At 35.6% G+C, this 26,222-nt stretch overlaps 1 protein-coding gene across 9 annotated transcripts in view; it reads right to left on the reverse strand.

Moving 5' to 3' along the window:
• Csnk1g3 (casein kinase 1 gamma 3) overlaps window positions 1-26,222 on the reverse strand; it is a 109,226-nt gene that overhangs the window by 59,622 nt on the left and 23,382 nt on the right. For all 9 annotated transcript variants that reach the window (XM_063232440.1, XM_005007009.4, XM_013141076.3 and 6 more), the window contains exons 2-3: window positions 6,208-6,631; window positions 6-46 (exon numbers count right to left, since the gene is read on the reverse strand). In XM_063232440.1, coding sequence (XP_063088510.1) covers window positions 6-46; window positions 6,208-6,385 — 219 coding nt within the window. In that variant the 5' untranslated portion in view covers window positions 6,386-6,631. The remainder of the gene's footprint in view (window positions 1-5; window positions 47-6,207; window positions 6,632-26,222) is intronic.

The raw sequence follows: 26,222 nt of genomic DNA on the forward strand, positions 1-26,222 counted from the left end.
CTTACCAGCTTAATTGCCACATATTCATTTGTGTATAAATTTTTCCCTTGAAAAAGAAAGAAAAAATGCTAGATTAATTATGTAAACCGTACTCGAAGGGAAAATACATAATGCATTTAAATGAAACAAAGGTCTGTGCTTCCAATTATTAAGCAAAACAACCCCTCAGTAATAAGGAAATATTTAAATTTAAGATCAACTCAAAGATATTCCTGGTATTTCACCTAGGTTCAGAGATGATACTAATCCATTATCCCACTTAAAAAAATGGAAAGGTTCTGGTTTTGTTAAATAATTTCATTCAATTTACAGGGTAATCAACAGTCAAATTCATGATAAATAAAATATAAAGTCAGAAGTCCTATACAAAAACAAATACAAAATTTTTCTCCAACTATCAGTTTGGGTGCTTTATTTACTCCTACACATGCTCATATTCAATCTAGTAAATATATTTTTAAAATAGAATATATTAAAAACATAATAAAACAAAAAACATTATTCACCAGCCATAATACCACATATCTGTATTCCCAGCTATTCAGGAAGCTGAGGCAGAAAATTGGTAAAATTTAGGGCCATCTAGACACTTTAGTGAGACACTGTCCGAAAATTTAAAAAATGATTAGGGAAGTAGCCTGGTGATCTGGGTTCAATCACTATCCCTGAAAAGAAACACACACATACACATACATATACACACATGCATGTGCTTAAACAGTTGGCTCTGACACCTAGTTATCTACGCTTCAAGAAAAAAAATATTAGCACTTTATCTAATAACAAAATTGATTTAAAACAAAATTAATTCCAAATATTTTTACAATTAAATATAAGCTATAGAACAAGAAAACATATCTATCACCCAACATATGGAAGCCTTCCTGACCATAAGCAGTAAAGACAATCACAAGGTTTTACAGATTCAATCACACAAAATATTTTCAAAAGTTTAAAATATTTTTATTTTAAAAATATTTACCTGCTAACAGCAGGTAAACAGATTTACTAAATATTTAGACTCATTAACAAATAATTCAAATGAATTACAGTAACCATTGGTATTGGCTATATAATCTAGAAAATTCCAATTGGTCAAAATCTGTAGTCCAAGGGGAATATCATGGAGAATTTTAGAAGCAATTGGTAAATGAGGACTTTTATATGTAAATTAAATAAAAGAAACTATGTTTTCTACAATCTAATTTTTTTCAATTAGCTTGCATTACTTTTTTAATCTACATAATAGAAGAATAAAAGATTTTTTAGCTATTAAAAACAATTAATTTTGGTTACCTTGGCTACTGAAAACTGAACAGTCAATCATTAATACATGCAATTTTTCTGCATAATACCATAACCTCCTTTCAAACAGCTGTAGTTAAATCGCAATAGAACTTGATAAGCAAAGTTTCATATCAGTGGGCCTCTTTTTAATTTTTTTTGGACCTTAAATAGTTGAGTATCAAAGTATTTAATGTTAAGCTCTAGTCAGATACTCACTGAATCTATATAATTTTAATTATTAAAGAATATTTTATATTCTTAACCAATCAGTTCCATATTTACATGTGGTCTTCATATGCATTTTGTGTATTATATATAAAAATACAGGTTTCCTCTGGTAAGTTTATAGTGGATTATGACATTCCATAAAGAACAATCTTTATTATTCTGTATCTCAGAAAAAAATAATTCTGATTTAAGAGTTCAAAGATGAAATTTGCAATTCCTCAAGATATCACCTTCTCCTACTATTTGTATATGATGTACATGTAGATGAGAAAACATTAACAAGGTGAAAAGTTAGATTAAAGACAGATTCCACAGCACCAAACTAAATAAAGTACTTCTAAAAGTACTGTTTTTATTGATTTTTAATATGGTCGTTTGTCTACCTCTCATATATTTGTGTATCACAGCACAAACCACTAAATCCTTTTAAAAGCATCATCTTTTTTTTGAACATTACAAAGTTTAATGACAATTGAACATTACAATTTTTAATTTAGGAGTGACAGTCATAAAGAACAGCAAAGACTAGACAATGATATAAATGCATTTTTGTCATCCAACATACCCATAGTCTTAGAGTTAGCTTTTAATCTGCATGTTACACACACAAAGAAAACAAATGTACAAAGTATGTGGCTGTGTGTATGGTGAGGGAGGTCTACAGAGGGAATCTCAACAACAGAGGAAGCTAAGTAGAGCGACGCTAGTCAGCTGAATTCAACTTCAAAACACATTTCCAACAGATTTCTCAGTCCAAATCTGCAAATGTAATGATATGTATTATAAATCCTGTAAAATTTTTGACAAACATTAGAGAGTTATGAGCTGTACAGTAATAAAAAGAGAAAAAACTTAAGTAAGAGAAGTTACAGAAATTCCTGTGGGGAAACTTTGATATGTCAAAAGTTATAATATCAGTTATTTCAGAAAGGTAATTCTTAAAACAATATATAACATCCTTGTTCTGTGTTTTTGTATGTGGTAGTTAACTCTAGACACAAGACACAGAAGAGGCCAAGAAAGGGAAGTCTATTATATTCATTAAGTCTTAAAAGAAGAAGTGACACTGCGTGCCACGCAGGGCCACAGAGTTAGGGCAGGTGACAAAGACAAGAGGAAAGAAGAACTCAGGCCAAGGTTTGCACTGGAATTGCCAGCAAAAAAAGAAAAAAAAAAGGCAGGGCAGGGCAAACAATTTAGGACTGTTAGTCTCTGTGACTGCAGGGACCTTTGCTTACAAAGGTGGTCTCCAGTTACATAACTGGCCCTGGGATGATAAGCAAAGTAATATTGCCTCTTGGATGTGTGGGCCAGACAGGAAGGTAAAGTTGCTTATCAAAGGCATGCTCCCTCCTGAGTCCTTCCCTAGCAACTGGCTAATGCAAGGAGAAGCAGTTTCCAGCCAGAATGGGTATGTTGCCTAAACACGACATTGAAAAAAACATTGTAACTCTAGAGTTTAGCCAGCTCTGTTTGATCTCATTCAACATCTATCAAAAACATTCCTAGGCATTTCCATTGATCATCTATACTAGGAAAGCAAGCCTTACTCCAACTCATAAAAATAAAAAGAAACCAAAAATGTATCACCTTATTTAAAAAAAAAGCAAGAAAAATATATAGCACATTTTAATTTTTAAAATTTAAATGTGCACAAATTCTTTTAGTATCATAATCATGTTTTAAAAACTAATCATCTGTAAGCGTAGTTTCTTTTTTTGGTGGAGGTATGGGGGGACTGAGGATCAAACTCACGACCTCCAGCTTGCCAGGTAGGCACTTATGCTGCTGAGCTAAATCCCCAGCCCCAAGAGTAGTTTCTAAAAGTAGATAATAACATTGTCTCCTCAGGCATTTGGACATAGAGGGATATTTTAAGTCATGTATAGAATTTGAGTTCTTACTTGGTGCCCAAGAGGGCTGAAGTTTTTAATGCCCTAGTGTTTCGGCCTTCTATCAAAACCAGAAAGACTGTCCAGTCTAAACCACCAATAGCCTCATTGTTGAAAACCACTTACCAAGAACATGCATGTCATGTATTCTTTTTTACTTAGTAATAATCTCAAAAAAATTCAATACCAGGAATCAAATGTTCAAGATGTGGCTTTAGAGAAAGTACTTTAAGAATCCAAACAACTTTTAAAATTAGAATTTGTTTAACCAGGTATACAAAGAGTAATACTTAAAACTTTTGAAGCAGAAAAACGATTTAGGACCTCGAAAAAGAATAGTAAAATTACCCTTTAGTAGTCTACAAATAAAAAACAAAATGATTAATCTAAATCTGTATACATTTATGCATGTGTACACTTTTAAAACACAAATCTACACCAAACATACATATAAATAATATTTGATGCATTTACATAAATATCACAAACATATGAGTCATGACTGAAAAAATACAGCGAATTTGTCATTTTTTTTTTATTACGGTAAAAGACGTAGCACCATTAATCTCCCTCAAAGTACTCCACCTCATTTTGAACATACTTATCTAATTCTTCTTACCACTTTAAGAAGCAGCTCTGGATATTCTCTTTTCTAAGTATCATTAGTTGTATTGTGGCTGATTCAATTCAAAACATTAACTTTTCACGGTAAATGGTCATTCTGACTTTTGGAGGACAGCCAGAAGTCACAGTGTAGTATTTTTACTACCTTGCTTTTCCTTTGTGTTTTTATTCAATAAAAATTTTTAAATAAACTTTTCACAAATGCATATTGTATTTTTAGCATATTGATTATACTGAGTATATATCAACATTTATTGATATTATATATACTCTATATATAATAAAGACTCATAGATTAGATAAGTAAGAGTGATCTTATTCCTATACTTGCTTATTCACAGACTATATAAGAAAGGGATGTTTTATTGCTTTTTCAATATGTATGGTAATATAGTTTCAGTAGCTGTTAATAGTCCTAGTCTTCTGCTTAAAATGGCCCACCAGATTTGCATGAGTACAAACATACATATATTCAAACATATGCACATACACACATGCATAGTTATCTTGAAATAAAGTATATGAAATGAATTTTGAATAAAAATAGCCACAGTATACGCAGATATAGTGCTTATCTTTTTACCTCATCACCTATATTTAATCCTCACAATAACCTAGGAAGTAAAAATAATCCCACTATAAAGCTGAAGAACCAAAGGACTTGACTACTTAAATGACTTGTGTGTTCATTACGGCAGGGACCATTTGGATGTTTTTCCAGTTCTTGATACTTGTTAACTGGTTCTCAGAGGTGTGACAATTACCAAGCTGTTTGGGTTAATAAGACTTAGCAAGTCATAAGGCAATCAACACCTATAGAGTATCTACTTTACCTATAGAGCATCTGGACAAAATTTGCACATTAAAATGTGTTGAGTGCCAAATCTGCTAAGTTTCAAAGCAGCTGAGTACCAAGGTATGACTACATTATGGCATCATTGGTGTTAAGTACTAGATGGATGTTGCTCAAAGTGAAACAAGTAAATAATCTGGCTTCTCTTAACTACAAATTCAAAATCAGCTTAAGAATTTCAAAGTATCTGATGATATTTTTCAAAAACTAAAATGTAAATCACTCACCTTTTCAAATACTTGATTCCTCACTAAATGCAAGAATCTTTTACCATGTTTAAGATATTTATAAAGTATGTCATTACTTTTATTAGCTTGCTTAATTCAAAAATATCATGTGCATTAACAACACAACAGTAATAATACGAAAGAAACAAATTAGGGTGTTTCACAAGACTACAACTATAATCATGCAGCTGAGTGAACAATTAAGATTTATTTCCAGCAACAGAGTTGGATTTAAGGAAAAGTATAAAGTCAATTATTTTTTTGCTTCTGACATTCTCACCCTCAGTGATCAATTGGCCAGAGCTGCCATATACCTACAGAATGACTCCTACACAACCATGCCAACTTTGTTCTTGTTTCTCTTCAATGGACACAGCTATTTCTCTTCTGTACTAGGAAATAAAAAACCTAGATTTTGATCCTGAGTCTGTCGTTAAATTGTTGCATGACATCTGGCAACTAACTTCCTCTTACTGCATTTCAACTTCCTTAACTATAAAATTAGGAGGTTTAATTAAATCAGTGTTTCTCAAAATTCCCTAAGTATAACGATTCTAAACTCTTAAACTCCATTATTCAGAATTTACATTCCTAAGTCCCACCCCAGATATACTAGAGAAGTGAAGAAGAATAAATTACAACATAAATTTTCAAAAAATTTATGTAGTTTCAATATATTAACTTGACATTAAGCCATACCTGAGGTACTCAAGTGATTAGTAACGAAATATTTTGAAATATGAAAAAAGGAATTTAGAAGACTGTCCCCAAAGAAGATATTTCAAAGGCCTTCATGGCAACTATGGTAGCCTGCTAGGTCTTTTAAATTGCTTTCTAGTATTTTCAGGAAATGAGTGGGTACATCTCAAGAAAGTAGACATTCCTATACACACACACACATATATATATGGAATATACATGGAATCTATAAGAAAAGTAGGGAATTCCTTACAAATGATAATACAAATGCACAAGAAATTTTCAACATCTGTATTCTTTAAAACTACCATAACAATTACACTAAACAAACCTTTTTCATTAGACAGTATCTTCCCCTGCAAAAATGTTTACCAAAAATGGAATAAAGTAGTCTTACCTAATCGCAGTTCTCCAAAATTGCCACATCCAATTTTTTTTCCAACTCTGAAGTTAGGTCCAACCATTAAAACTCCAGATGATGAAGATCCAGTTCCCCGAGTGCCGTGCCCTGACCGACCACTAGGCCGTGCCATTCTATCATCCGATTTGTCCTTGTCTTTCTTTTTATTATCCATATCAAGTTTGCGGTACTCCACTTTGAATTCTTTAATCAAAACAAGCACACTGAAACAGGGTATTGTGAGAACAGGCACATCACTAGGTAACTGTACCAGCGGGGTAATGTTAACATTCAAACTGCAGTAGTTAGTCAGTTACTAGGCGTGTTCATCCCATCCGTAAAATTTTCCTCAGTTGTCTTTTCAGCAAAACATGTCTTCAAAATTATCTTCTCGGTGATATGAGCTGATATTGCCAGGAAGCTAGGATATCAAGGAAAAAAATCAGTTAGCTAAAGGAATTTTAAGACATACATTTTAGAAATTAGGAACACATAAAAAGGCAATAAATTTTTGCTCTTTGTAAATGACAAATGAAATTAAATCACAGATTCCTATAAATTAAGTTTTATTCTGTGTTTCTATACTTTAATACCAAAGAGATTACAGAAACAAAACAAATCAGGGCATTAGTTATTTTTTAAAAATAAAGAAGGAAAAGGGTACTGAGTATTTTATAAAACAATATACATTCACTAGACTTCCAACTTAAAATGTGACTTTGACCATTGAGGAAAAAAATATAACATGAATCCCACCTTCACCCAACACCACTGCCTAGGGACAACCTCCTGTCTAGTAAACAAAAGGTGAGGCTCAGGCAACACAATGATCAGAGATTAGTTTAGGGGTGCTGACGTGAGTGGAATCTGTAGAGCATGGTACCAATAGCAAATGAGTTTCACAGTCAGGGGGACAGGAAAGAAGAGCAGAGGCTGGCTACACATGTGCGCGGAAACGCTCCTAGAAGACAGTGACTACAAATAGAGAATACGGACACTGGAGGCTGCACAATACTGCCCAGGACAGCTACAGCAACGCCATCAATACCCTGGGTATTCAGTACGTCTTAAAGGTAAAGACTACACACTCTAACAAGGATGTGGTAGACTGGCCCAGGTACTAGCAGGGCTAACACTAAGCCTATGTGGAATTAAACGTAGCTCTAAGCAAATCAACTCTTATTATTAAAAACAACAAAAACTTAACATTCTCAAATTGACACAAATATAAACTGTCAACAACACTCAATTTACAAAATCTACAATCTAAAATTACCAAATATGCAAAGAAGCAATAAACATGAGTCACAGCCAGGAAATAAAGTTGTCAAAGGAAACAGACCCCAGAAACCTGATACTGAAATTAAAAAGCAGGACTTTACACTGTACAATAGCTGTTAAGAGTCCAATGAGGAAATGAAGGAAAATAAGCAAAAATACAAGTGAAGAAATTAGTATTTGAAAATCCCCTAAATTTAGTGGGGGTAACAAAAAAAGCACCTACAAATTTTATTCAGCAATCCCCGAAGAGATAAATACAAACAAAACTAAATCTAAGCACATCATAATCAAAATGTTAAAAAATAAAATTAAATTAATCTCAAAAAGTAAACAGAAAAACTACACATGAAATATAAGGCACTACATTCTTTTGAGAAACAAGGGAGATCCTAAAAAAAACTGAAGGGCACTTTGGAAGGAAAAGATAAAAATACGTCACTTAGAATTGTACATTCAATACAATTCAATTCTAAAAGGAAGGAAGAAGAAATGAAAGAAGGAAAGAAAAGAAAGAGAAAACGGTAAGAAGCTGAGAGAGTAGCTCAGTGGAAGAGCACTTGCCTAGCATGCACGAGGCACGAGGCCTTAGGTTCAATCCTTACCTCCACCAAGGCGGGGGGGGGGGGGGGGGGGGTTGTGAAAGAAACCTCTTCAAAGATGAAGGATAAATGGTGTTGAGAAAAATTGGCTTCCTACATGCCGAAGACTGAAACTAGATCCATGCGTATCACCATGCACAAAACTAAAGTCCTAAACATTAAAACAGAAACACTAAATCTACTGGAAGACAAGATAGGTACAAGTCTTGGAGGCATAGAGGTAAGCAGAGAATTCATGAATATACACAAACTGCACAGGAAACACTCCAAAGAATCAACAACTGGGATCTCATATTACTGAAAAGATTTTGCACTTCAAAAGAATCATCAACAGAGTGAAAAGAAAACACACAGAATGGGAAAGAATTTTAGCCAGCAACCCCTCAGACAAAGGACGTATATCCAGAACATATAAAGAACTGAAACACATCAGGCCCTCTCCAAAAATAGGCATCTGAGGTGAACGCACAGTTCTCAGATAAAGATATACAAATGGCAAATAAATACATGAAGAAATGTTCACCATCACTGGTCATTTGAGAAACACTAATTAAAACAGCATTGGGATTTCATCTCACTCCAGAAAGAACTGCTGCCATCAAGAAATCAACTGATAACAAATGTTGGAGAGGCTGCAGGGGAAAAGGAACACTGCTCCACTGTTGATGGGAGTGTAGATTGGTGCAGCCACTTTGGAAATCAGCATGGAGATTTCTCAGAAGACTAGGATTGGAAGTTCCATTCAATCCAGCTATTCCCTCCTGGGTATTTTCCCAGAAAAAGTGAAAAGGTCATGTCACAGTGATATATGTGCACCCATGTTCATAGCAGCACAATTGTAATAGCTAAATCTTGGAAACAACCAAGATGCCACAGAGTGGATGAAAAAGATGCACTATTTTTATATAATGGAATATTACTCAGCTATAAAAAGGATGATCTTGAGGCCTTTACAGGTAAAAGGAGACAACTTGAGACTGTCCTCATAAGTGAAATAAATAAGAATCATATTTATTACATATCACATTGTGTCACTAATGCAAAAAGTAATAAGAACTGTAAGAGTAATAAACCCAAAAGGTGTAATTATTTTTGTAAAAAAAGAGAGGAAAAGAAAGTGCTCCAAAGGATATAACTGCATATATGTTGAAGTATATAGGATTGATAACCATATTACTAAGTTTTTGTTGGATCGTTGAACACAACTGTTTGCAGTCTCACTATTTGAATGTCTACTTTGTATGCTTTAATTTTCTAACTTAAACAACTATTTCTAAGAGGACAATATGTCATTTATCAACCAGTGATTTCTTTCGTTTAATTTTTTTGAAATTATGTATTATTTCTGCCCTTTTTCTGTTTTGCTTTTTTTCTCTTTAAATAAAACTTTTTTAAAAAGATGAAGGATAGCTGAGAACTAGTCACCTTAAAACCGCAATAATAAGAAATATTTTTTAAACTATCTTAAAGAAAAGTAAATCAGGATCCTAGAAAGAAGTTTTAAACTAAGAATAGGATAATAAGCAATGCAAAGATGTTTCTTTCTTTCTTTTTTGTTTTTTGTTTTTTTTTTAATTGGGGATTGCACTCGCACTTGCCACGCTTATGTCACTGAGCTAAATCCCCGGCCTGGTATTTACTTCTTTAAAGATAAATTATTAAAGAGAAATAATTTTACTGCCATGTATAACATATGTACAAGTAAAATATATAACACAAATTTTTATTTGTCAATTAAAGTAATTAAGAAACAGGTACAAATTTTAAAATAGTCATATTTGTTAAGAGTAGCTCATATTAACACAATTCCATAGTCATTTTAAATAGCCAACAATAAAAATGATAATGCGCAGTGTAATACTTACATCAAACATTGAAAAGAAGCGCCTGCCTGCCAGGTGCTAGTTCATGATTTCGATACCTCGTATCAAAAAAAAATGTTTTTTGAAAATAAATTACAACAGAATAAAATGGAACATTACTTGGTTAAAATAAAAGATATATGAAACAAAAACAAAACAAACAGCAAGACAGTATACCTAAAACACATAAAGACGTGAACAAATTTTCCTCAAAAAAGGCAACAGTTATCAGATTATATAAAAAGCAAGAACCAACTATATACTATTAAATACAAGTTTTAAATATAAAGACACAGACTGAAAGAGAATAGAAAAATGTAACTATGCAAACTAAGAAAGCATAAGATATTATACAGGGGTGACCAAAGAATCCAGTAAGTATTTAAATTTAAAAACTTACAGTAAAAGGCACACTGCCAATGAGACAAGTGTGCTCAAAGCAAAAAGTTTTTTGACTATTTTGAAGAGGATTAATGGCAATGTGTTTTTACAATAATAAATTGTTAATCTAAACATTCACCAAATTTTTATCACACCTCGTGGCAATTTCCACCCAATAAAAAGATTTTATAGTGCATCCTCAACCATGCCACAGCTGGCTCTTCCCCAAAGTCAAAATGACTGTTAAAAGGAAACATCTTGAATGGCGTCGGGTTATCAAGGCAATCATGACAACAGTATAACTAAAGGTATTTATGAGGGTGGACTTCCAGAATTGCCTCAGGAAGGGGCAACAACAATGGAATAAGTGTGTTCAAAGAAAGAAGCATTTGGAGGTGATGTTAATAACCATGTTTAACCATAATAAATTTCTTATATAAAAACTGTCACCGTATATTTCAAACACACCTCAAATTATCAAAAGGATATCAAAATTTTAAAAATCCCCAAATTTACCGCAAGTCCAGCTCATAATTATAAAAGTACCAACTCAAAAGGAAAATATAAAAATCACTAGGTATCTAAAAGTGAAACAAAAACTATTAAAGCTAGAGAGAAAGAAGACAATAGTTGAAATATTTAAGATCAATCATTTACACTAACGGATAAAATCTGACAAAATTATAAGCATGTAAAGACTAGATATAAATAATACCATCAACTATCTTGAATTGACATTTATAAAATACAATATGCAAAGCTACAGAATAGTCTCCTTTCAATGTTCACAAAGATCATACTACGCTGTAATTTATGTCTCAACTGAAATTAGAATTTATTTGGTCAAAACAAATTAGAATTCAGTAACTAGAAAATTTAAGTATTTGAACATTAGTATTTATGAATTTCATAAGAAATCACCAGGGATATTGGAAGTAACTCTAACAGAATACTAGAGTAAATTGCAACCAAAGCAAGACTTAGAGGAAAATAAACTTTTAAATGCTTACATTACAAACAACTCAGTTTTTAATCAGTAATGTACATTTTCTCTTCAACAAGGTAGGATAAAATCAAGTAAGATCTAGCTTAATTAAGAGAACTATTATTAATAGTCCACAGGCTTATAGGAAAATACAGTCTTAGTGAGTGAAAGCACAGAAATTCTCAACAGATGAATGAAAAATACTAACCCTTAGCAACAAAAAAAGAAGACAAAGAGACCCTAAAACAAAATAGGATGGTTTCAAGAATGAAACATTCCACTAAATACAGCACATTGGATAAGGCAGAAAAAAAGTATCAATAGCCCTGAAAGGAGATCCAAAGTCAGAGAGTAAAAGAAATAAAATAGAAAATAGATCACCAAAGAGAAAAGAACACCAAAATTGATTCTTTGAAAAAAGGTAAATACAATTGGTAATTCCCAGCAAAAAATGATCAAGAATAAAGAGAATACATAAATTACTAAAAAGCAAGGATGAAAGACATATTCAAATGGTTCTAAACTTTTTATTCCAAGAATAAATAACTATGACAGCCATTAAAATATGCTAACCTAGATATAAAATCAACATGAAACAAAATATCAATAGCTTTGTATTTAATTTTAAAGCTTAACTATTTTTAAACTACAACTAAAATTTCTCATAATGATGATTTCTCTTGTAAATTTTATCAAGAAAAAATAATAATACTGCTCCTAGAAAACTCTTTCAAAAACACACAAGTAATAAATTTGTGAAGTCAGCAAAACTAACATAAAATTCTGATAAAACATTCAAGTAAACAAATTTGGACCAATATTTCTCATGAATACAGACACAAAAATTGTCACAAAACATAATCAAACACATAAAAAGTTCAATAATAATCACAGCTGAATATTAGAAATATAAGACTGATTTAATATTTGAAATCAATTTATCAAATTCACAAAAGATAAATCCCATATGATTACTTCAACAAACAAGAAATTATGTTTGACAAAATTCAACCCATTAGTGATTAAAAACATTTCATTAATCCAGAAAAACAAAAGAACTTCTTCAGTCTACTAAAAAAAAGACCTACAAAATGTCTACAGTTAATGACATTCTAAACGGTGAAACAATGAACTCTTCTCCCCTTGAGACTGGAGAGGGACGGGGAGTGACACAGAAATGTCTGTGCTCAAATTCTGTATTGAAAAATAACTAGCCAGTGCAACAAGGACAGTAAAACATGCAAAAGGAAAAAAAATCAAAGAAGAGAAGGTACCATAATTATTCACAGACATCATGACTGCACATGTTGAAAACTTTATCAAATCTTTAAAGAAATTATAATTACTAGAAAAATAAACGGATCTATTGATTATAACCCAGGTCAATACACAACAATCAAATTCTAGCCACAAACACATGGAAGATAAAATGGGGGAGGGATTTATAATACCATTAAAATGTTTTAAAAAGTAACAAATACATGCAATGCCAGGCACACTGAAAACACAAAATATTTCTGAAATAAATTTAGAAGAAACAAATAAATGGGAAAAAACAGACTGAAAAACTCAATAGCATATCCATTCTTTCCAAACTGATCTACAGAACCAACACAATAATATACTAGTAGGCTTTTTTAAATGATAAGCTACTCCTAAAATTGATATCAAAATGTAAAATCTAGAATAAACAAGATCAGAAAAGAAAAAAATATATATTTTTTAACTTACAGACTTAGAAGAGAACTACAATAATCAAAATCACATGGAATGGCCATAGAAACAGGTAAATATGCAGAAGAATGAAACAATCAAGTCCAGAAATAGATCCACACGTATACAATCAATTGCTTTTTCATAAGATATTAAGTCAATTCAACAGAGACAAGTAAAGGTTTTTAATACATACATCAGAACAATCACACATTTATGTGAGAAAAAGGTGAATTTGAACCCTACTATAAATTCATAAATTATCTGACATGGATTATAGATCCACACACAAATATTAGAACAACCTAAAAAACAGTCTTGTGACCTTCAAGCAAAATTTCTTAGAAGACAGAAAAATCACCAAACATGAAAGAAAATATATAGAATTTAATCAAAATTAAAAACCGTCATTCAGAAAAAAGCAGCTAAGAAAATGAATACAAATACTACAAAATGAGAGAAATAGTTTGACGTATTTATGTGTATAGAAATATGACTGAAAAAGACAACTATTTTTGACATACAAACAAGCACTTTTCACAAAGAACATACACAACCAATAAGTATATGAAGTAGTCTTAAAAACATTATTTAGAAAAATACAAACTAAAACTATAACGAAATATCACTTCACACTTACTAAAATGGCTAACAATTAATTAAAAGTTGACAACATAAAGATTAACAACCAGCGCTCTCATTAATTTCTGATGGAAGCATAAAATGGTATGATTTTAGAACAAAGTTTAACAATTTCTTATATGATAAAATATACCTCCACCTTATGGTCTGTCAATGTCAGCTGTTAGGTCACTACTTAAGGGAGTAAAAATATGCCTGCAGACTGATTTTTGTAAATCAATGCTTACAGCAGCTTTATTCACAATATCCAAAACCTGAATATAACCAAAGTACCCATTAACAAGAAAAGAGAAAATCAAATTAGTATATTCACACAACAGAATACCATTCAGTCCTCATGAAGGAATGAATTGTTGATACACAGGAAAATATGATTGTCAAACTGAGTGAAGAAATCAAGAACAAATGAACACATATTGAACAAATGAACATGATCTGAAGTTGTATAAAGTTCTCAAGTTAGCAAAACCTTAAGCTGTGGTAACAGAAATCAGTTCCACTGTTAACCTGAACAGTAGGAAGATAACTGGAAATTGGTCACAAAGAACTTTTAGGGGAAGGTCATGTTCGACACTGTAACTGGGAAAGGGTGCATATATGGAGTATACACATTTGTCAGAATGATAAACTACATTTAAAAGTTATATATTAATCATCCCCCAAAATATGATTTTTAAAAGTAATATCCATTCACACACAAAATTAAATGCTACATTGTGGCAGGGACCTCCCACTGTGTCGGGGAGGGGGAACTCTTTCACAGTGTAGTGCTATTGGCCTCAGTGTTGAAGGTGTAGTTCCAGCTAACTGTAACATAAATCACCTCTAACCAGACAGCAGAATGTTAATTTATGTAACAAGCCTGTAAAATGTTGAGTGTATGCCTACATATGGGAGACTAAGACACAAAAATTGAATAAAAAGGTGCAGTTGCTCAGCACTCAAGTCTTTAGATATAAATTCATAGCCAGGATCTGCTGGTTTCTGAGATCAACCTCTCTGTGTCCCATCTCTCTACATGAAAATCCCACAGTGTCTCTGGAGCTCATGGCTGGGACTTGGAGACGGTGCATTTCTACCTCCTTTGTTGTAGCCTCACCTAGCACCAGTGGACTGTTTGATGGTAGAAAAGGTCAGCACTCCTGATACGCCAAGGCCTGAGCCCAAGATGGGACCAGGAGGCTGTCAGATTTGGTGAGACTGGGTTCAATTCGGTGGTCCTGCCTTTTATCAGGCAAAAGGACAGACTGGTCACCTCTCAGAGTTGCCTGAGTAAATTTCACTGAAATTGAAACCACAGCTCTCAAGAACTGGGCGTGGGACTGGAATACCAGCATTCAGAGTACTTTAACAAGGACCGAACCCACAGCCGGATGGAGGCTTGTGTGTCTGTGTTTTAATGTGAAAGACAGCAGCAAGGTTCTGACCTGACCGTGGAGACAAAGCAAGTGTCAAGTCCCCACCTGTGGCTCTGTAGCAACTCTCATGTGACTAAGGCCCACAGCGCTCTGCCAGTGCCAGGAGGACCTGAAATACCTCTGAGCGCCTAGAAGTAAGTGTGTGGCCCTACCAATGGAAAACCCATCCTCTCCCCTCCTCCCTTCCGCGTGTGAAGGTTGTCTGCTAGGGAGCAAAAGGCTGGAAAGTAGAGTAAACAGACTCCCTTCAGTGTGAGTGTACCCTGAAGAATTTTTAAAAGAGACATTCACGCCACTATGGTGTTGACTCTGGCAAGCTCCATTCCTACCTTCTGTGAAACTGACTGGTCATTGTTTGGGATGGGATGGCCCTGGCCCAATGGGTGGTTCCTGATAAGCTGGTAATCAATTAAGTGTTCAAGGTTGTTGCAGGGGACCCTAGTCACCCTGACCAGTTTCCTTACATTGACTGTTGGCAGAGTTGGCCCCATCCCAACCACCTTGGCTGAAAGCTTACACTGAGAACTGCAGAGTGATGAGCTAGGGTAACACCTGCCTTCAAATGTTGTCCAAAGTCAAACAAACCAATTCTATCTAGGGAAGCAGAAGTTCCACCCACAGTATATGAACTACAGTATCCATTGCTGCCATTGCCACCTGTGTCCCCTGCTGCAGACACTCTACCACAACCAATCAGCTCCTTGGGGAGCTGCCTCTTTCCCAGCGTCATCTGAGGCCTCCCCTGAGCTGCCTGTCCTCACTCCCTACTGCCTGTGAACGCCTGTCAAGAGAGCCCCTCCAGCGGCCCACTTCAGGCTCCATCAAGGTGCCATGCAGATGCTGCTTCAAGAGGCAAGGGCTCATTTACTATGACCCACAGGAGCAGATCCAAGGAGGGGAACAATTGTTTTATCAATCCTTCACCAGTACTGACCTTGTTAATTGGAAGAATCCCACCCCTGTATATCCTGAGAAAACCCAGGCAACAATGGACTTGGTGCAGTCCATTATCCAGACCTGCCAGTCCACGTGGACCAATAGCCGGTACTCCTCCTAAGGCTGTCCAACCCCAAGGAACACCACTGGGTTATTCAAGCTGCCCTACAATGGTTGGAAGGCAGTGCTCTGGCCAGAACACTGGGTCCTGTGGCTTATGCCCACAACCAATTCTCAGGACCTCTCCTGATCCCCAGGGGTACACGAACATGGAAGGAGGGCTCTCCTCAATATCATGGCACCAGGAGGTGTGCTAAAGGGGACACAGGAAGGAGGAAAGGGGACTGTAAACATGAGTAACACTTCAGAGATACTCCAGGGGCCAGAAGAAATACAGAACCAATCTTATGAAAGGCTATGTGAAGTGTTCTGTCTGTATACACTGTGACTCAGAAGCAGGTGACAATCGACAGCTGGTGAGTGTCATAGACACTGGAGGGTTCCACTGGAATGAACACCAACCAATTGTCAGAAGTCACAACCAAGATGTTTGTCAACCAAGACCAGGAGGCTCACTGGGAAGAGAGTTGCATGATAAAAAAAAGAAGTCAAACTTGCTGACAGCCACTGTGACAGAATGATCAGGACAGCCCCATAAGGATATGTCTAGGGCCAGAGGATGAGGCCTTCAGGGAGGTCAACAGAAGGACCTTCCTATCCCCATGCTGGGAACAAAGCTACACTGGGACCAATGTGCTTACTGCCCCAACTGTGGACACTGGAAGAATGAATATCCATCCTGGGTAGAAAAAACTCTCCCCCACCCCACCTCCACCCTGAAAAAGAGAATGGAGGACGCACAGTCCAGGAGTGACACCAGCTAGTCCTACGTACCAGAAGCCACACAAGATCCATAAGATGATGTCATAGGACTGGCCACCAACGGGAAGACATGAGGACAAGGGAAGACTGTTTTGTTAAGTCCCCAGGAGCATATGGTTTGAATGAATGTAAGGGTTTGGCCTATAGAACTTATGGTGGACAGTGAAACTGAACATTTCATAATGACCCAACCTCTTGTGGAGACAGGCTATCACAGTGGGAACCATGAGCAACTGAACATGCCACCCTGTCATGCTGCCCTAAAAATCCTATTTAGGCGGCCAGGAGGTCATCCACAAATTCCGACACCTTATCAACTGTCCCATGGCTTTAATGGATTGAGACTTACTGGGAAAGCTTCAGGCCCAGATTACTTTCACCTCCCATGGACGGGCTGCTTTAAGTTTACAAAGATCAAAAACAAAAATCATGACTCTTATCATCTTCCAAGGTGAAGAGTGGCCCTCTACAGTCTCACAGAGGCCACAACAGGGGCAGGGGTTTCCCTTTGAGGTACCTGGGGTATGGGCTGAACACAATACACCTGGATCGGCCCAGAACACACCTCCAAGTGACTATGGAGCTAAAGAAAGGGGCAGAGCCAAATTCCCAAAGACAATGCTTCATCCCTTGCAAGGCACAGATTGAGATCCAAATGCACCTGGAAGGGCTCTAGATTTCTAGTTTCTCCAATCTACTTCACCTTGCAAGTCATCTTGCCAGTCACCTTGGAACATACCCCTCCTGCCCTCCAAAAACAGGCCACAGATGGCTTCAGCCAGTCCAAGATCTGTGAACAGTAAACCAGACCATCATTACCTCATACCCAGTTGTTCAAACCTTTACACTCTCTTGGTGCTCATAACCACCGAAGCAACTAGCAAAATGTCTGGAATTCCAGATCTGTCAGCCCCACAGAGCCAGCCAATTTTTTGCCTTCCAGTGGGAAAATCCAGAAAATGGCAACAAATGCCAGCTGACTTGTAGAAGGCTGCCCTAAGGGTTCAGAAATTCCCTGACCATTTTTGGCATGGCTCTGGCCACTGCCCTGAAGACTTTCCCTGCAAGTCAACATGGTTGTATATTAATCCAGCATGTGGATGACCTGCTGTCAGTCAGCCAAACACAGAAAGGATGCATAGAAGGGACACAATTTCTCCTTCCTCTCCTGTGGGAGGCTATCAAGTCTCCAGAAAGAAGATCCAAATTTGCCAGGAGAAAGCTAAGTACCCTGGTTTCTACTTGTCATAGGACAACCCCATCTCTAGTTTTGAGAGAAAACAAGCAATTTATTCAGTCTTAGTTCAAAACACCAGGCCTGAGAGTTCCTTGAGGTTACAGGTTTCTGTAGGTTCTGGGTACTTAAACTTCTCAGTCTTGCCAAAATTCCTTTATAAGGCCATAAAGGGAAGGAGACAAGAACCTCTGTAATTTGAGTGGGAACAGCAAAAAGCCTTTGAAGAGATCAAACAATTGCCCTCACCAATGCATCAGGCATAGGACTTCCAATCATGACTAAGCCTTTCTACCTGAACATCCACAACTGTACCAGCATAGCAGTGGAAGTTTCAACCCAGATATTAAGGCATCAAGTGGTGACATACCTTTCCAATGGCCTGACTCTGTCACCTAGGGCTGGCCACCCTGTTTTCAAGCACTTGAGCTATAGCCCTGTTAATAGTAGAGGCTGACAAGGTGACTATGTGACAATTAACAGTTTACATTCCACACTCAATGCTAACATTAAAGGAGAAAAAGGGACAATACCAGCTACCTAATGCCCAGATGATTAATATCTGGAGACATTATGTGAAAACCACACACTCACTTAGAAGTGATGTGGACCCTGAACCTAGCAACCCCACTGATAGCTGGGCTCGGTCAGACAAACCATGACTGCATTGAGATCACGAATGAGGTATTCTCTAGTTGCCTATACTTAGGGGCCCAGTCCCTCGAGGACCAATGCCAAGTATTTTACAGATGGTAGTAGTTTTATGAAATAGGGAGAACGCCTTGCAAGGTACTCCATGGAAACCCTAAATTTCATCATTGAATCTCTGCCAAAAGCAACCTCAGCACAGAAAGCAGAGCTCATTGCACTAACCTGAGCACTTCAAGTGGCAGCAGGGATATATGTCAACATATACATGGACTTTAAGTGTGCCTTCACCACTCTTTATGTACATGAGGGTCTACATAAAGAAAAATGCCTGATAAACTTGGGGTGGGAGGGATCATAAACTATAGCAAGGAAATCCTTGAACTCTTAGATGCTATATGGGTTCCTAAAAGGCTGGCAGTCATGCATTGTCAAGGACATCAAAGGGGAGACACGATAGCCCCCCTGGGGAACTGTAAAGCTAAACAAGAAGCTAACCTGGTGGCCACCAAGGGAACAGTAGCGTTCACAGGCATGAACTGCTTCCCGGTCCATTAATGGAATGGCACCCTGATTACTCACAACATAAGGTTGCTTGGTTTAAGACTAACAATAGAAATTACCTCCCAGGAAATGGTGACAGTTTAAAGATGGCTAGGCAGCAATCCCCAAGGCTCTATCCCTAGCTTTTGTCTGAAAGTTTCATCAGGTCACCTATAAGGGCCAAGCAGCTCTCAAGGACCACAAGTAGACATTTCTATAGCGTAGCCAGGGTGGTGTATGAACAATTTGAAATGTGTGCCTGCAACAACCCACATCAAGGGTCAGGGAAGCCCCATTTGAAAATGTGGTTGTAGCTTTTATTGGGCTTCCCAGAGTCCATGGCTACAAAGATGTACCAGTTTTGGGTCAAAGGTCCTACAACTCAAATGCCCAGAAGACCCACTGAAGTAGCCTGCCAACTACTTTGAACCAAACCCTCACTCTTGGCCCAACTTTTCTCATTTAAGGGGGCCTGGGACAATGTCAATGCAAACAACATTGCATGGGCCACAGACAGACTGTACCGAATATGCAGAAGAACCAAATATGCTGCACTCTCCCTGAGCTGGTCAGGGTCTCGCGTATGAGGACAACCCACCCGTCTTTTTTTCTGCTCCTACTTGCCAGGGGAGAACATCTGGGCATCAAAGTGCATGGGAAGGGGCACAGAAAACAATATACCTTGCATAGTGGCAACTGGAAAGACAATGAATGGCCCCTAAATGCTAATTCAGTATTATGATCCTGCTACCTGGAGAGATGAAGGATCCTGGCGCTACAGCATCCCCATTTCTATGCTGAAACACATAATTAGACCGTAAGCAGGTGTGGACATTATAACTGATGAAACTGCCGAAGCTCTTAGCTTGTGAGCCAAACAGACCAAAATGCGCACTGCCATCTATCAACATCACCCAGCCTTGGATTATCTGTCTGCTTCCGAGGGAGGAGTTTGTGGAGAATTTAACCTAAGCAACTGCTGCCTACAAACAGGTCTTAGAGGAGACAATAGATCAAATGAGGAAAATCTCTCCAACCCAAACCTGGAAGGACAGGATCCTAGAGAACTGTTTGGGGAATGGTCTTCAACTCGCAGGAAATTCAAAACCCTCATAGGTATTACATTCCTAATTTTGGGAACCTGTGTGATACTGCTTTGCTTGGCTCCCTTGGTTTTAGGTTCTGTCTCTAGCCTCACTGAGACAGTGATCAAAAGAAAAACGGTTGCACATATGGTGATGCTATGTAAATAGAAACCTCTGAACCAGGATGGTATCTGTTGACCCAAAATAAGAGTGGGGTCCAAGGAAAGTGGTAGCGTCCCTCGCGATGTGTCAGGACAGGAACCTTTTACAATGAAGAGCCATCAGTCTCTGGGTAGCAAATGTAATTCCAATGTAACTCAATGTAACTCTGTAACATCAATCACATAGCAGAATGTTAATGTAGTGCAAACCAGACTGTAAAATGTTAGTGCATGCCTATATAAGGGAGACTCAGACACAAAAAAAGTGTATAAAAGGGTATAATTACACCACATTCAACACTCAGCCTTTGGATACAAATCTACTAAGTCAGTGCCAGCACAAATAAAGCTGCTTGCTGAGGAACAGGCCTCAGTGTCCCATCTCTCTACATGAAAATCCTGCAGCAATATGTCAAAGTACCTTCCCCCGCTATATCTCTACCACGAAACTCAACTAAAACTGTAGCTACTTTTATTTTTATTTTTTTATTTTAAAAACAACAAAAAAGAATAAAAACAATGATACAGAATTTCAAAACAAAATAATAGGAAATTAACACCAGTTAATATATTGTATACAGTTGTCTTCTAAGTAGTTGTTCAGATTAAAAGATTTAGGCATAAAAAGATAAACAAATAATGAAAGTACAAATTTCTTTTTGATCAACTAAGAGAGATTAATAGTATAGTTATCTATTTTGTGTGTGTGTTTATATATTTTTAACGGTTAATGATTACATAGTATTATAATGTAGGGTTTTTCTTAAAGTACTTCTCTATTTTTTCTATTTAGAAATAATTTTCCTTTAGAAAATTTACATGTTATTTTCAATACACATCTTTTATGTTTAATTAGTGAAACAGTCAAATATACATTCCACCTGTAATAAGAATTCAAATAATACAAAACAAAGTAAAAATATCTCTTAGAAGAACTGGGGATGTAACTCAGTGACAGAGGGCTTGCCAAGCACATAAGATATGTGGGTTCAATCCCCAGTGCCAGAAATGAATGAATAAACCCCACAGGATGCTCACTCTTGCCTATCAACTTCCTTGCCCTTCTCAGAGGTAAATACAACTCTCAGTTTGTTGTGTATACTCCAGACCTTTTTTGTAATATTGGTGCATGCCTTTATTTATATACAGGTTGGTTAGTTTTACCTGAGGACCATACAAAGCCTCTAAAGAACGAAAACTACCCCGCAACAGAAAGAGCATTTAAAGGCATAAAACTGAGGGACTTCTGTCTTTCTCTTTGATAGTCTTCAATCCCATGTGAACCCCAGAGAAACCAGCAGAAACATACTGAATAGGAGAAAGCAGAGTCAAGAAACAGCCCAATTCCCTTTCTAAACAGGGCCCAGAGCAAAGGGTCAAGTCTGAAACTTGAAAGTGGAAAAAGAAAAGCAGGAAGGTTAGTTTAAAATTAAACCTTTAAAATGAAATAAGACATTTTAATACATGAAAATTACTCCACGGCCAAATTGAACTATTTTATATACACACACACACACACACATACACACAAAGAAATCAGTGGAAACTAACAAGGACAACATTCATGGATGGGCAAGGCAAGAAGAAAAACTTTTAAAATATATACTTATATACACACACAAAACACAATTTTGCTAATAGTGATTAGTAAGAAATTCTGCCATTTCCTATTTTATTCCATTCAGTCCAATACATTCAGGTAATTATTTATAAGCCTGCATTAGCAATTTTTTTATTTACAATAAATTTGATTATTAAAATGTTTTTTTATTAAGAGATTCAAATAGTGTTACCTTATCACAGAACTTACCAAAACGTATCACAGACCTGAGAAGAAAGAAACAGAGAGAAAGGGAAGGAAGAAAAACAAAACAAAGAGGGACAGGAAGGGTTGGGCAGGTGAGGAATGGAAAGAAAGGGTAGGAGAGAAAAGAGAAACAAAAAATAGAGAAAGAGGGAGAGAGGTGGGGACGGGGGAGGGAGGAGAAAAAAGGGAAAAAATGAAGAAATAGGAAGTAAAAATGAGAGCAAGAAGACTAGAATTGCTCTCTTGATTGTGTATTCCAGCAGTCAGCAAACGACAGCCTGCAGATTAACTTCCACCCAGTTTTTACTTTTGTACAGACTTTTAGCTAAGAGTAGTGTTTACATCTTTAAACAGTGTGAAAAATACCAGGAATGATACTTGTGACAGGTGAAAATTTTAAGACTTTCTAATTTAGTGTTCATAAATAAAGCAGTATATGAATTAAGCCATGTAATTCATTTACCTCGTATTGTTATGGCTGCTTTCATGCTACAAGAACAGAACTTAAAAAAAAAAAAAAAAGAACCATAACTGAGTACAGATGATGTTATCACTTCACATTGTTGCTCAAAGGACCATAAATTGCAGTGCCACAATTATAATTTTAATGTTTTTAGTGCCACACATATCACCATAATGTTTATTACCAGTGCAAACCCATTATGTCAAAACCAACTCAGCAAAGTGGACCTTGACTATCACAGCTTTTAAATGTGAATTTAAAATGTGAATTATTTATTTCCAAATTACATGGGAACACATTATGTTTATTATACAATGACATTAAACCAAAGAATACAATATACTTCAACACAACCAAATTATTTGTTTCTATTGCTATGTAACAATTACAAAAAACTTAAAGAGATTTAAAATAACACTCATTTTTAATTCCACAGTTTCCATGGCTTGGAAACTTGAGCAGCCAAGTCAACTGCTCAGGCTGCATGCAACACCTTGGCTTCATACTCACCAGAGACTCAAGGGGAAAAATTCTCCCCCAGTCTTCACATTGTGGGTGGCATTCATCCACTTGCACTACATGAACTAGGGACCCAGCTTCTTGCAGACCATCAGATAAAAGCAACCCTCAGTTTCTTAACCTTTCCCACAGTTTCTAGACATTTCCCATAGTTCTGCCATGTGGACTTCTCTAACAATGCTGCTTCTTCAAGTCCCCAACAAGTAATCTCTAGCTCTGCTTTAAAATTGAGTCTTATAAAAAAGGCAACACAGCCTTTTTTTCACACCTGAGCCCTAATCTTTGTACCCTGCTCCAGTTTTCCAATCTCAAGAAGCTGGCTGTCTACTTCTAGAAAGAGCAAAGATCAGACACAAGAAATCTTAGAATGCCCCTTTAGTCACTAACTTCTCCTGTGAAACCCTGGGCAAAACAATCTGCCTAATATTAAGAATTATAAAATAGGAGTAGACTAGATTTTCAAGGCATCTACACTATGCACAGGATTATACTGCCCGTTATATTTGACAAAGATTCTATTACCCTAACTTTATAATACTTAAACCTAGCAGCATGCCTGGAACCTAACACAATACATACTGCATACTGATAAATTACTACTTCCTCTCTCTAAACATTTCAAGTTAAGTCTTATCCATGTAAAGAATTACAACGTATTTATGGAAAGAAAGCTAAGCAATGAAAATAGAAAAAGAAAACCAAACCATTTTGTTTACCCAGAAATACTAACCTAATCCTTCATTCATTAACATGAAGTAACAAGGATTATTAGATGTGAAAGAAAAATATTCCCCCTTCAAAACTAAAACAAAAAAAAAACAAAAACAAAAACATTCTGAGAGAACCAGATCATTCAGAAAAAAAAGAACTTCAGAAATAACAAAAAAAAAATTCAGAATCAGAATTTTTGTTTTGTACCAAAACCAAAAAGAAACTCAACATAAATGTTGTAGAAAACAATATAAATTCCACTGATCTTACCAGTGTCAAAAATAACACTGTAACCAACAAAAATCTGGCTCTTAATAAAACAGAGATAAGGTAGGAGAACAGGAGCAAGAGGATGCACATGTTGCATAGTACACAGTTAAGTGGCAATATACAAATTTACTATAACAGAGAGATAAGAGAACACTGTTTAACTCATCAAAGTAATGGAACAGATGAAGTAAACATAGGAACAATGCAAATATTTAAAGACAAAAGGAAAAGTGGAAGTAGGGGAGCTAAAAATTTTATCATCAAAAGATAATGTAAAAAATGTGATCTCATATCAAAGAGAAAAGTAAATGTATATCCTTTTGAATTATTAAAGTATCCACATCAACTATTTAAGAGAAATAATTAAATGTATCTAGTAAAAAAAATCAGAGACTGGAAATATGAAGCAAGAGAATACTGCTTACATAAAGTTCTGTATTATTTTCACTTATTCTATATAGAGTACAGAATATATAAAATATAGAATTTTCTATATTCATTAGTTCTGTCAACTGTTAACTTCCATCCTAAAACCAACCCAGAACATTGTCCAAATCTAGTATATATATATATATCAAATAACTAAACAGGAATTTAAAGTGCATCAAATCACTTTCTGTTTTTATTTTTATCTGCTTACTTTGAAAGGAAAGAATACAACTATAGTGGAAACAGTATGGAGTTCTTAACCTGAAATCTATGGATCCTCCTGGGCATGTTCCAGAGAGAACCTACAGCTTTCAAGGGATTATTAAAAGATTATGATGCAAAAAAAAAAAAAAATTAAGAATCAATGAAAAGTTTACCGCATTTTCTCACTTAATTGCTTTATAAATACATTCTAACAAATAAGACTAGGGATGTAGTTTATTGGTACAGCTTGCCTAGAAACAAAGACTTAGGTTTTGATCACAGACCAGAAAAATAAATTCATCAGACACATTCTTTCAAACAATCTATCCTACAAACCAACATCTGTATTTTATTTATTATTTAAAATCCCATCTTAACAGATAAGTATTTAGAGGAATTTATAATAAACACACCACAAGACGTTTAAAAACGGAAAGACGTTAGAAATAAAACTACACTGTATTTACGTACAATACTGTTCAGTCCCCGCACAAAATTTCTCTGCTTTCTAGTAATCAACAAATGAAAATATGATGGGGTATAAGAATCAGAGTAATCATTTTTATATTACATCAGTTCCTAAAAAGAACAATGATAATCTAGTATTCAAATTTTTTTAAAAAATTAGTACTGCATTACACTTGCAGATACTTTCAACAGTAAAAACTGAAAATTTACCTCAGAAACACTTTAAATTCAAAAGATATAAGGTACATAATGAGAAAAATATATCTAAAAATACTTAAAAGGCATTCACAGAAATAAAAACTATTGAGAAAAGTTGCACAGAAATGAGTTCTATTCACAATTTTTTAAAACAAAATAATTTTATACTGATTAAGGATATTTTACTTTTTGTTACCCTTTAAACTGGAATTTGAATTCTTCTATTAAAAATACTATACATTTAATTAATGTGCATAAAGCTACATAAAGGTGCATAAAGTATAACATATTTAATTGTATATAATTCTGACTTACTGACTTATTTAAATATTTACATTCAAAGTAGAGAACTTACCAAAAAGATACTTTAGATTATCTTTGAAAATATGAATAATCAAGAACCTTGTTTTCATAAACAATTTCAACATAGCAAGATCCACTAATAAAATAAAAAGGAGATTCTAAATACAGAAAATATTAGCCATAATCTGATTTTATGAGTAAAAAATGTAGGTTACTGGCATATTTTGATGATCACTAGTAAGTCTTCAAACATACATAGAAAACCAGATT

Source organism: Cavia porcellus, unplaced genomic scaffold (assembly GCF_034190915.1).
Source record: "Cavia porcellus strain 051 isolate PalLab524CR breed Dunkin Hartley unplaced genomic scaffold, mCavPor4.1 scaffold_21, whole genome shotgun sequence".
NCBI classification, from domain to species: Eukaryota; Metazoa; Chordata; class Mammalia; order Rodentia; family Caviidae; genus Cavia; species Cavia porcellus.